This window comes from Halyomorpha halys, unplaced genomic scaffold (assembly GCF_000696795.3).
Source record: "Halyomorpha halys isolate HHAL.00 unplaced genomic scaffold, Hhal_1.1 Scaffold169.1, whole genome shotgun sequence".
NCBI lineage: Eukaryota > Metazoa > Arthropoda > Insecta > Hemiptera > Pentatomidae > Halyomorpha > Halyomorpha halys.
Genome location: NW_027104700.1, coordinates 1851496 through 1864786, shown reverse-complemented (window position 1 = coordinate 1864786; position 13291 = coordinate 1851496). Strand labels below are relative to the sequence as shown.

Here is a 13291-nt window from a genome sequence, read left to right as displayed (position 1 = left end):
TTTTTTAAAATTTGGAAACAAAGTTTACATCACAAAAAACATGTCTTCAAAAAATGTTATACACATAGTTAAATGCAGCCTTTTATTTTGTCGTGACAATTGCAAAGAATCGGATATGAAGAAATGAATCTTTCATACTTGTTACTAATGCAGTTACTATATTGATGATACCGAAAGTATGATTTGCTCAGAAGGCTTATTTCCAAGCATATCACACTTTGCATATGACATTGTGCCATTATTAGCACCATTTCTATAGCAACTGCAATAGTCATAATAATAGGAATAATCACAAATATGACAAATTAGATTTTTCATATTTGATATTTTACAATTGTCATGACGATTTTGTATCATTTAAAAAAAAAAAATGACAATTTGTTTTATACACACACATGTAAACATCAACTTACATGTACATATGTATATATACTAACTAGAACAACAATCAATTATATAAAATAATTTTAAATATTTATATAACAATAAAATTAAGCTCAACATTTTATCTAATCACTATGTTTCCTTAACAAACTATAATAAATTATTGATGTTTTAATTAACTATACACTTTCAAACAATTTTCTTTTAGCCTATGGAAATTCAGCAATTTTTAAAATATCAACATTTCAAAATACATGTTACAAATATTTACAAACATTAATTATTACATCTTACCTAATCTCTAAAATTACTAATTTCATTTTACAATGGAAGAATGATTATTAATAAATTTAATTTAATTTTCCTCTTATGCGAATGTGGTAATTGAATCATAGATTAAAGAAGCATGATGAGACCGTACATATTTTTACATAAAATTTAGTAAAAAAAAAATTAGATATAATTTTCTAATTTGAAAAGTAAAAAAACAAAACAAAAAAAAAACTATTTTTTCATGAAATTGAATGATGTATTATTTTTGAAATAATTATTTAAAAAAACAGTTAAATATTTTATTATTTCAGTTCCTAATAACTTTACTCATGAATATTACTGTCCGTTTCGGATATTACTGTATAATATGTCTATAACTAATAGTATTTCTTAAAATACCAATATTCCTAAAAGCAATAGTGATTTGGTTAATAAGCAATGGATAGTATAACTTATTAACCTCAAATAACCTTTTGAACAGTATTTGAAGAATCCATTCATGAAAAAAATTGTACAACAGGAGTGGATATGCCAATTGTATATAAAGAGGAATTAGAAAATTTGATAAATGTTTTAAAATAAGAAAAAATACATAAAAAGTAATTTATCTCACCCATCATTGCCTGACCAACACAAAATAAAATTTTGTAGATATGTTGATGAAACGATATAATATTAAAACATTATATTAGCTATGCAAAGGAGAAAAATTATATACATACTAAATAATATCATTTTGATTGTCATAACTCAGAAGTACTTAACAAGAAAAGTGGAATACAATATTCAGAAAAAAAAAAAAAAAAAAAAATCAAACAAATAATAAGTTATAATGCTATAATTTCATTAAGAATAAAGAACAATGGTTAAATTCTTTATAAAATCATGAGATGTTATAGATTAAATGGAATTACTATTCAATTTCGTTAGGAAAATGTTAAGGATTAGGTAAGCTTCTTGAAAATTAAAACAAAAAATTATACATATGGTTTTAATATAATGATCTTCATATTCTACGGGTCTTCATGCTTCTATGATCTACTAAGGAATGGTAAAACACTAAACCTCGACCAACTTTACTATTTCCCAACTCAAACAGAAATTGAAAAGTCGGTTAGCTGGATCCAAGTCTGCGCTCCGATGGTTGGGAGCGGGCGGTCCTGTCACAATTCAATGTCAGTCCCTTCCAAGAATGTTTCAAGATTCCTGGCACTGCACAGTGGAGTATCCACTTGATATGTATTGTGGAAGAGGCCGAAGTTCACCTGGTATGTCCCCTTTGCCCTATTGAAGGCAACCAATGGCTGAAATCTATGTCCCCAGAGTATTTCCGAAGCAACGTATGATGTTCTTGCCTGTGTTGTCTGTCCAGTACTTTCTGTAGTACCCTCCAGTATCACTACTATCTCAAATCTCTCATTGATCATGTCTGCAGCGCCCAGCTCATAAAGAGGGCTTGAGGAGTCAATCTCATGCACGATAACAGTAGGCCAGATAAGGAAAACATCAGAATCATAGTTATCGGCTTTAACCTAAAAATAAATATTTTAAAAAAATGGTTAAAACGTAGTGTTATCAGCTGCTTTTCATATCTAAAAAAAAATATATTCTAAAAATTTGTTTAGACTTGTTTTACATTATTTTATTTATAATTCACACATAAAAAGTATCAATGGAAAAATAATTTAATGTAAATCATAAATTAGTTTCACTATCATCATTTAAAACAGTAGGTAGCTGAAAAAATTATGAAATGAGATGTTATTTCATTAATGTTAGTAATATTGGTTTATATAATCAACAAGAATGTATGATTTGACATTAACTTTTCAAGTGGATAAGGTGAATTCTTTGGAATGCAACATTAAATACGTCTTGAATCAATAATTGAGCAATCGGCTTTTTTTTTTCTTCTTTTTTTTTTGTTAAACAGCTTCAGATGAATGACATTTTCACCTCTTATTCCCAGTGCCCTCGAGGGATGAACACAACCCTGACAAGTCCTTATGTGGTTTGTTTATAACCAATAAAAAGTACCTGTCAGAGGATGAATGAGGAGGTCAAAACTATTTTCTTCAGAAATGAGATCAGAGCAAATCATGCAACACAAAGAGTTCAACTCAAATTTATCAACTACAATTCACAGACAACTGAGAAGAGGTTATGATTCACTGAAAAGCTACCTAATCCCATTAAATGAAATGATGAACTTAAATCAATTGCAAAGGAGGCTGAAAATGGGAGAGAGGAATGGTCAAGCTGAAAACTACATCTTGACTCACTGAAAATATAAAAAAGTGAAAAATAAAGGAGTTATGACCAACAAACGGCAATGAAGCTTGTGTTGCACTAACTATAAAGAGGGACCACTTTTTTCTTCCTTAACTAATTCTTTAAAAATAGTTCTTTGCAGTGCACAGCCCATCTCATAGATAACATCAATTAGTATCAGATAGTTAGGGCTGATGATAAAATGATCAAGAACTAACAATGGTACTTCTTAGTAAAAGAAATGAAGAGAATGTTAGGTCATACAAGTAAAAAAATATAATTTTAATTTATATTGAGGAAATACAAATATGATTGTAGTGTATGAGGATAAGAATATAAACTGTATCCACTCCAAATCATCTTCAAATTATTTATAATCTGGCATTACATATAAGGTGATCTGGTGTACTTATACTTGAAATTTCAAACTTACCTTCAGATCATAGAGAAACGGAGACAAAACTTCTCCCTCTTTAGTGGTATGGGGTCGAACAAGCTGAGCTCGAACAGATGATCCAATCAGGTGTGATTTTTCTCTCATATCACCAACTCGAAACATCAGACACAATAGGCCATCTCTCATTGCAATCACAGCATTTCTTGAAAATAACAGTGTTTGAGTTCTTTGCTTAGGCCGAGCCATTTTAGCAAATACAATACCCACCATAAAAGCCTATAATAAAATTTTATGTTAGTATTTTAAAGAACAGAATATGAATATAAACAGATTAATCCATTATTACTTCACTTATATTTGAAAAATAATGTTTTTTGACAATAGAGAAATGGTTTTTTTAACTATAAAATTATGAAATAGTAAAGGACCAAATTTATTCAATAATAAATAATGAACAGCAATGTAAATTGAATTTAAAAATAATAACTGATTATTTCATTCATTATGATGATTTAATTTTTTACTATTATTTTGATGTTATGAACATATACATACAAATAAACAATTGCATTACATGACATTTCTTACCTGTATAAATACGCCTGTTATACTCTGAAGACACATAACAAATATTGCCTCAGGGCATTCCTCTGTTGTAGCACGCCCTCCAAATCCAATTGTATGCTGGTTCTCAACACTGAACAGAAAGCAGGAGGTGAAAGAGTTGATATTGTCTACGCAAGGGCTCCAGTTTTCGTCATGAGGGTCCAGGTCTCCATGAGTATATGATATCAACCACCATATCGCAGCAAATACTAGCCACGAGAGAAGGAAACTCAAGGCAAAAACAAGAAGAGTCCACCTCCATTGGATGTCAACAAGCGTAGTGAAAATATCCTGCCAGAAAAACAGTATAATATTTATTTATTCATTATACGATTACAAAATATAATGATTGTATGAAAATTATAATGTTTTTTTAATTTAATTATTTGATTGCACAATTAAAGTGTATCTGAAAACTTGCCTGATACATTACTTAAGTAAGTATTTAAGTTCTAAAATTTAACAATGAAATACTTATAAACTAATGTTCATGTGAGATAAATCAAAAGGTTACATGAAAAATTCATACTTAACCTAATTAAAGTACTACAATCATTGACAAATTTATCAAAAATATTAATAATAAAAAAAAAAATTCCATATATACCTGAAGATATCTCCTTCTTCTTTTAGAAATATGAACTTGAGTGACATTGCAGTCTCCATTCTTTAAGACTGCTCTCCTCCTGAGCTTTCTGGTTGCACCTCTGTTGCTGCTCCTGCTTCTGTAACAAGATTTTGTTTTTTAATATTATACAAATGTTATTTAACTGTAATTAAATAGTAACATCAGTTTATATAAAAAGAACATTTTTTTTTTTTTTAAAGATTTGTTCTTTCTTCAGAAAGAATCCTTCCTAAATATTTCTTTTAAATTCTCTTTCAATGTTTTTATAAATTGTATGTATTTAATAATTTAAGAAATAATCAAAAATATTACATAAATGTCTTGAAGAAAATAGAATAAGAATTGAAAAAAAAGGAAACTAAAATTGAAAAATGTTTGCTTCACTACCAATGGATATATAAGAATAAGATATCAAAGTATAAGATGTAAAATATGATCAGATTTGTTCCAATTCCTGAACATATTTGTGACTTCAATTAAATTTAACATATATACTTACATAAATATATAATTTACAAAGTATGATTGGAACTAATACATTTAGGGTAAAAGATAATAATAAAAAATAAACTAATGTGATAAGCCCATTAGAATGTTTTAACATTTATTTTGTATTCAAAAAGTTGGTAAGTGGCATATAAAATAATAAGGAAGTTTCAGGTTACAAAAATTTGAATCATTTTATAGAACACTTATCTCTTTCCTTGATTTGTTTTCTATTATTCATCAATTTCTAAAAAACTGTTTATATTTAAAAGTAAATCAATTCCTGTTTCTAATATTTTAAGTTTTATAGAAGCTTTATAATATTTTAATATTGTAGTGTTTGATGATCTTACTCCATTTTCTTTACTACTTTATGAAATTCTTAAGAATTTCATAAAATTACAATCTAGTTTAGATTTTAAAATATTTTGTGCCATCAAAAGAAGTAAATTTTTAGCATATCCTCCTATACCAATAACCTCTTGAATTTTTTTTTAATAAAAATTTTCATCTCTTTTTTTTCTTCACAATTTTAAGTCTTCATCATCATTGTTGTATTTTTATGAACTGTTATAAATCCATGTAATTTTCCATTTATTTTACACTGTGCTAAGTGACATGGAATGCGTAAAATAAAATCAATTGCTTATAATTACTGGGATTAGAATGGAAATTAAAAGAAAATATGCTCATTTTATCTCTGTCTCAACTTCTTTTTCTTTTTATTTTATCCTAACATTTCATTAATATCACGGAGGAGCTGGGAGTAGTTGCTCTAAATTAAAAATTCGTACAGAAATATGTAAACTCATATGGTTGGTAGTAAAAACATAGGATACAAATACATCACAACAGGATATTTGAAATAAAATGTTGCTTTTAAAAGCATAATTTCTGTTGGTACACTGTTCAGAAAACATTCTTGCTGTCCTTCAACGTGACAAATTAGCATAAATCACATAAATAATTTATTTATTTGACAAAAATGACCTAGATTTATTATGAAGGCAATGGTAATGAAGCTTTCAGTTAGCAGCTAATCGTTAATTATTCTTCCTAAAAAATAGTTAATGAGCAAGTCACATGCTCATCTACTGTAAATTTAGAAAAAAAGAAAAATCATTATTACATTTTCTGATTCTCTACTTAATAAATTAAAATTATTAATCAGACTCACAAAAATTTTATCTTGGATACTTAGGCCTTAATATTATAACCAGAATATGAATCAGCAATCATGCTGTAATTATATGTTATTGTTAAATTGATAAATAATGATATATCTTATAATAATACTGTAAGCCAAGAAATTCTGTGGTGGTATTTTTAACAATGGTGCAACAGCCCGAATCAATATAACTTTATGGAGTTTTTTATATACTTATTTTAACCATATCATTTACTCTGCTACCAATAAATACATCTGCAAAAATAATATATAAATATTTTTTATACTTAATTAAAAGAGCAATTTATAAATTTAAACAATGATATCTATTATAAATTACTATTACAAAAAATTAAGTGTCCCACAATCATCATCAAAAACATTGCTGTGCAATTGAACCATTATTATTGAGTTAGTCAATGATTTACAAGAAATAAGATGCCAGCAGTGTTGAAACTATTCATGGTACATGGAATATATATATAATTTTTAACAATTCATTTTAGTATTTTAAATATTCTTATTCAATTTTCATTATTACTTTTTTTCGGAAAAGATAGAAGTAATGTCAAATTATAGTACTAAAATTATTTACACTCATCAGAAATTCTTGATAACAGATCAATTTCCTTAAATTGTTTTGCTTTGGACGTAATTAAAGTTCATTACTTTATTCATTAATGTAGAAGTCGTTTGTACTTTTTTTTTGATTCTCTAGTTTTTAGTTTGGGATAAAGATACACTGGATTGTTTAATCTTACACAACAGTCATGTAATAAAGACAAAGTGATATTATCAGATTAAATTAGTTTTTAAATCCTTTATTGTTTTATATATGGTTATTTTCATTTCCTAAATGATAAGGTAAATTCACACAAGGTATAATCTGAAATGAATTACTTCAGAAGACATTTTGAATTAATTATACAAGAGACAAAAGAAAACATACTTAAATGAACAAAAACAAAGTTGACACCAATTAAATGTCAACATATTCCCGACTAAAAGTAAATTTTTCCTAACTCCTTTATTCACATTTAATAGGTAATAATAAGGAACACATAATTTAATAAACTGGCAAATATATTGCTTCATATTGACATCAAATATATTTTTGTCATTTACCTTATGAAAAATAAAATGTAAGAGAAAATGAGGTTGAGATGTTTGTAGGAGAGAAGGAGTATAGCCCAGGTGTTTAAAATCAATAAGCAACAGTGCAGAACTATGTATGCCCGTGTTAATTTTTCCTTTTTCAATACTATAAAGAGAAGAGCAAGTGTATCAAAAAAATCTGATGCAGTACTAAACTCCTAGAAACATGAAAGCATTTATTTATAAATTTAGTTCACATATATGTTTTTCCTCACTCTTCATTGCAGTACACAACACTAATTTTAAGATATTAGTATTTTTTTTAAATTATTGCGTTTCCAACTATACATTATACATCTATCTGTATAACAACTCCTGATTGCAACAATTGGTTTTCCTTCTGGAAAAATATTTATCCTTTTTTTAGTAGAAATTTTCCAAATTCTTTTTTAGTGAGTATTTATCCATTTTTTATTACTAATAACAATGAGAGATTATTTATTATTTCTAATAAACAAAATTAAAGGTAATTTAGAGGAACCTGTTTTGCAAATTGAGCATTTAAGTTCTTACAGAATATTTCGAAATTAACCCACCTGATATTAAACACAACTTAATGATACATTGATATAATGAGTTTAAACAAACTCGTTTGAGCTGTTTTGAAGAATGGTAAGAAACATCATTCTGGAAAGGAAACAGTTTTTTTCAGTGTTTCCTTTATTTTTTCCTGTTCCTTATATTCTTTCCTATCCCTTCTCCCTTACACTAAATTAATATACTTATATAATATATTTAATTTTAATTCTATTTAGTTTTATAAAATGTCTTTATTAGTGTGATTTAATACTGATATTCAGTTTAGTCAGTACACCTTGAAAAGTATATCACTGATCTCCTGTTTATCACCTTTAATCTAGTTACACATCTTTCATATTTTATTGTCCTATTTGATGAATCTATGCTTGTAACTGATCATATCTTCTTAGTATATCTCTGAACTGTATTAAAATATACATTAATTAAACAGGTAATTCTTCATAATTGTATTTCCTTGTGATGTCCCCTCCCCTAACTTGATTAGTCATGCTTGATTGCTCATTTTATAGATAAACATAACAATAGATGGTTATTGAATCCAAGGCATTTTTTGGAGAAGTATCCCCTCCAGGAAAGTTTTGAAAAAGGAATATTAAGATCCAAAAAAAAAAAAAAATTAAATAAATAATAAAAATAGATACCGTTGCCAGTCAGATGCTTTAATATAATAACCAAGATTTGATGTGATTTTTGCAATATGGATAGGTAGGGAAGTATCTGATGGTGGATAGTTGGTCATCCCAAGGATCTTGCCTTCCGTCCACCCCAACCAATCTCTAATACCACCCATAACCAATAATTAGCTATGCTCATGAGCTTCACCAGTTTATAATCAAATCTGAACATATACTGCATTCACACAATCATAAGTTCAAAATTTCCTGAATTTCAGCACCAGGACAAGGTGTTCCAAATGAACTAATTTTTGCCTTGAATTTTCACCAGGAAAAATGACCATTATGAAAATAACCATAGTTTTGATTTCTAAAACCCAGCCTAAATATTCAGGAAACTTATAGTTTCTCATATTATTTGTATATCCAATTGCTTTTATTTAAAATGATAACACATACAAATATGTAGTTCAAATATTGGACTTTTTTGCTATTTCTCTCACTGAGTTTACCCTTCAAAATGGGATCTTGCTCTTAGGGAATATTTTATAACATAACAAATAGTTTCACACCATGATTCTTAGCCAGACGTTTCAGATAGTTTACATTGGTGTGACTAGTGGAGTTTTCTCAAAAGTCTATGCGTAAATTTGGATTTATATTAAGATCTTAATAAATGTTATTTTGAAATAGAACATATAACACTGCTACTGTGAACTGTCAGAAATAAGAGAAATTGTATGCCTTGCCATAAAGACGAAGTTTTCCTTTTTACTTATTCCATTCCCTCACTTCCTTATAAATAAGAAATGAATGATGCGTTATTAGGTACATAACATGGGCCTATAGTAAAAACTATGTGAAGAAAAAAATAAATATACAGTAGATCTGCAAAAAAAATAGTGAATATAATAAAATAAATTAGCAACCAAAATTATCTAATCAATTCAACAAGAGTGACGTCTCTGCCATTCCAGTACTATTGCATTAATTTAAGGAAACAAGTTTTTTCGTTTCTAATTTCAAATTTTAAATTAGTTTCATTAAAGTCGCCTAAGCTGTTGCCATAAGTTCTAAAAAAAAATATTTACACACTGAACCATCGATCCCTAAAACTTTGCAAGCATTTACACAGAATTTTTGAAACTTCATATTTATGGTCAACGGGAAGTTTTAGTGGTGGGGAGTCTTTTATAATTATTGGAAAAATACTTTTAAGAGCATACATTCAAAATGAAGATATCAATAACAGTCCGGTCATTAACCAATTGAAGGTTTCATAAAAAATCAATAATTACTTTACACAAATATTTAGCACATACAGCTTTACGCCAAACAATATTTAGGAAATAATGTTGGAAACAGTAATAATATTTGAAACATATTGGCTATTTGGATTACAGGACTATCTCAGACACATCTGGCACAAGTGTGTTTGTACCCTTGAGAACCAGCTGATAAGAGTATCTTTAGTGATTTTTATATAAAACGTCTATACATCATGTACATATCCCGCCGTGAAATATTCTATGCTCAAATATTGTTATCATTTTTGTAAATATATTTCGAACATTTTAAACTCAAAATAATGTTTCAAAAAACAAAACAATTTTTTGATGGATTTGGTTACTATTCATTTTGAAACTTATAAATATATAAAATGGTGAAAATAACAAATATGATTTGAAATTATTCACCAAAAATGAGAAATTATAAGTATCGATTATTTATTTATTCGTTTTCCGCCTTTAATTTGATGATTAAAAAAAAACTTTAATCGATGGCTTACTTCACAGTGGTGCTAAGCACATTTTCACTTACTTTATGAAACATACAATTAAAGTTTATTTCTACTAGGAAAATTACTAGTTTTCAATTAATTTTCCTAGAAGAGAGAATATTTGATTGTATTTTTCGTAAAGTTTGTGGAAATGTACTTAGTACGCCTCTAAAGTAATCCATCGATATTTTCATAAATAACCGAAATATATGCTTATGGAAAATAAATAATAAAAAAAAACATCTTACATTAATGAAACAAAATAAATAATTAATATTTATGTAACAAAATCTCAAGTCCCCAGGTTCAACCTGAGGTGTGACTTCTTTGCAAACTTTAAAATATTGTTCATTGTTCCAGTGATCTTAGAGGAAAGCCGATGGAAGATTTTTTGTATAAATATATCCTAAGTGAGTAGTTAGAGAGGTGATAAGGTAAGTAATATCTGAAGGAAGTATTAAAAAAATCAGAGCCTAAACTAAAAGTTTTTTTAAATTATATTTTTGGGTTGAAGGTCTATTAAACGTAAAATTTAAGTTTTGAGGTTGGTTCAATTCTTTTTCCTGGTCGATTACAAAGGTACATTATTGAATATTATAAACCAAAAACTTAAGTTTCCATTCTTGAAGGTCACAGTCGTTAATTAATAAAATAAATTACAGAAAATGTATAATTAGTGATATTGCATTGTTTAATTCAAAACCTTTTATACTTTAAAATGAATTACACAATTTTTCACTTTAGCACATTGGAATTATTGTAATTTTAGAATGAAATTCTCTTTAAATGAGTAAAAAAATAATGTCGCTGAAGTTCAGAGCCACTTACGGAAAGGAGTGATGAGATGGAAAACACAAGAGAGCCGACTGAATTTCTGAACAGCACAATCATAACAATTCCCTGTTTCCTGTCTGTCAATGAATCGCAATCAGCGTGCCAGCGGCGCTTTCATGAGGCAAGAAACCTTCTCGTGTAAACTAGATTAGGCTTGAAACCGTCTAATGAAACTTTAGCGAAACTGATATACTGATTAATTGCTTATTGAGATTAACAAACTACGAGGTGGTTCTAGAGGCTATCAACCTACGATAGAATAGCAAGTCAAATACATTCAACAAAATAAATATTGGCACAACCAGTGAGGATCGAATGAGAAGCACTTCGAGCCTTAATGAACCGTAGTTGCTCCTCCATCCCATGTAGATAAATCAGTTACAACGGATACAGTTACAAGTTTTTTTTTTCCATAAATTAAAAAAATCCATGTTGGGTTTCAATGGTAAATTTAATATTTGACGGAGAACTAAGTTTCTCTCCACAGTCCGATTTGCGATTAAGGAAATTTAATGATTTATCGAATGTGTGTGATGGGTAAAAAAATGATCACTACAATTATTTAAAATAAATATACTGATTACAATTAACATCATTAATGTTTAAAAAAATTGAATACAGGAGCAGGATTAGTATAATTAATATTATGTTGTATTTATGTAGTTTATTAGTTTTAATTTAGATTTTTCTCTTTATTCGTATACATGAAAATAACGCAAAATATTCATCACTATTTCTAAATAACTCTTAAATGTGACTGACAACATATATAACAATATGAACAGAATAATAAAAAATAACTCTTATTAATTTGAAATAAAAACAGATATCAATCTTGAATGCCGGCTAATAATAATTAAAATGATACAGATAACATTTATGAATTAATTTATGCGATAAAACATTCATATCTACGTAATCAATATGAAAATGATTTTATGATATTAATCTAATCGTATGACGCAAGCATATAGAGATTGAATTGTTTGTTACTAAATTTAATTTGATAAAAATGTATTCTATCCACTTACTAATACGTAACTATTTTAAGGATGTTACTGGAAAATTCCAAACAATGCCTTTAGTCTCAGATAGCTGTTATTAAACAACCGGTCAGTATTTCACCAAATTTGATATCACCACGACTTCAATACACAGGTAAACTACATTACTGAAATAGAACTGTTATAATTAGTCAATTCTGCAGTCTAATCCAGTCTGAACAAAAAGAATTATATCTCACTCCAACAGTGAAATCATCACTTTTGTTAAATTTGATTGAAGCCGTTGATTTCTATGTCATTTTTAGTTCTGTTGATGTTTTAACTGGCGAAACGTTACCTGGTTTGTTATTATCAGTTAATAATAATGAATGATTTCAGTCTTTGGAATAATAGTTACTATTATTCAAAGACTAAAGGCTTTTAATTACAATAATAGTCTTGAACATTCGTCTGATAAAAAAAATTAACTTATGTTTGTATTGAAAATTTGTTTTGAAACAATTTGATCTTTCGGAAACGCCAGATAGATAAAACATTGCTGTAGAATTATTTTATATGAATTTCTATAAGAATATGTCAAAAAATATACCCCCTTCTATAGAAAGAAATTCTAGAGTTATGTACACCGGGGAAAGTCAGAGGGTGGTGTATGAAATAAAAACCAATGACAGGCGGTACAGTTGTGCCTCAACAAATTTCATCCTCAAATCTCAAAAATTTACTTCTAGGTCCAGAATTACCCGCTGACAAGGATTACCCTTGAACACGAAAATTAAATGTGCTATTTTTTAATAGCAACTATAGAGTCGAATATTAGGAACATATGATGACACATTAATTATGACATCTGGTGCCTATTAATAGATTAAACCGTGTTTATTTATTCAGACAAAGGCAGATGCGACGAATAGTTTATTTTTTTCTGATTTGTGAGCAGAACTTCATGTTATATTCAAAAGAATAGTAAAAAGGCAATTCGATCTTATAAATGAAGATAAGTCAATTGAACGAGGTGTATAGATTTTATTTTTGTTTTTCAAGATAGATTTATTTATTGATAGATATTACAATCTGCCACACAGTTGCGGGCAATAGGTAATAGTGATGAATGATCTCATACATACTAAAATAAGAAAAATAAATAAATAAAA

General features: G+C 27.9%; 2 protein-coding genes across 7 annotated transcripts in view; both read right to left on the bottom strand.

Moving 5' to 3' along the window:
* Positions 1-6: 6 nt before the first annotated feature.
* LOC106678943 (inward rectifier potassium channel 2) overlaps positions 7-13291 on the bottom strand; it is a 62771-nt gene continuing 49486 nt past the window's right edge. For both annotated transcript variants that reach the window (XM_067053519.1, XM_014417810.3), the window contains exons 2-5: positions 4539-4656; positions 3914-4222; positions 3362-3601; positions 7-2189 (exon numbers count right to left, since the gene is read on the bottom strand). In XM_067053519.1, coding sequence (XP_066909620.1) covers positions 1821-2189; positions 3362-3601; positions 3914-4222; positions 4539-4656 — 1036 coding nt within the window. In that variant the 3' untranslated portion in view covers positions 7-1820. The remainder of the gene's footprint in view (positions 2190-3361; positions 3602-3913; positions 4223-4538; positions 4657-13291) is intronic.
* Positions 4598-13291, bottom strand: part of LOC106678941 (ATP-sensitive inward rectifier potassium channel 12) — a 388098-nt gene continuing 379404 nt past the window's right edge. For all 5 annotated transcript variants that reach the window (XR_010845161.1, XM_067053500.1, XM_067053505.1 and 2 more), the window contains one exon: positions 4598-4656. The gene's annotated coding sequence lies outside the window, so the exon portion shown is untranslated. The remainder of the gene's footprint in view (positions 4657-13291) is intronic.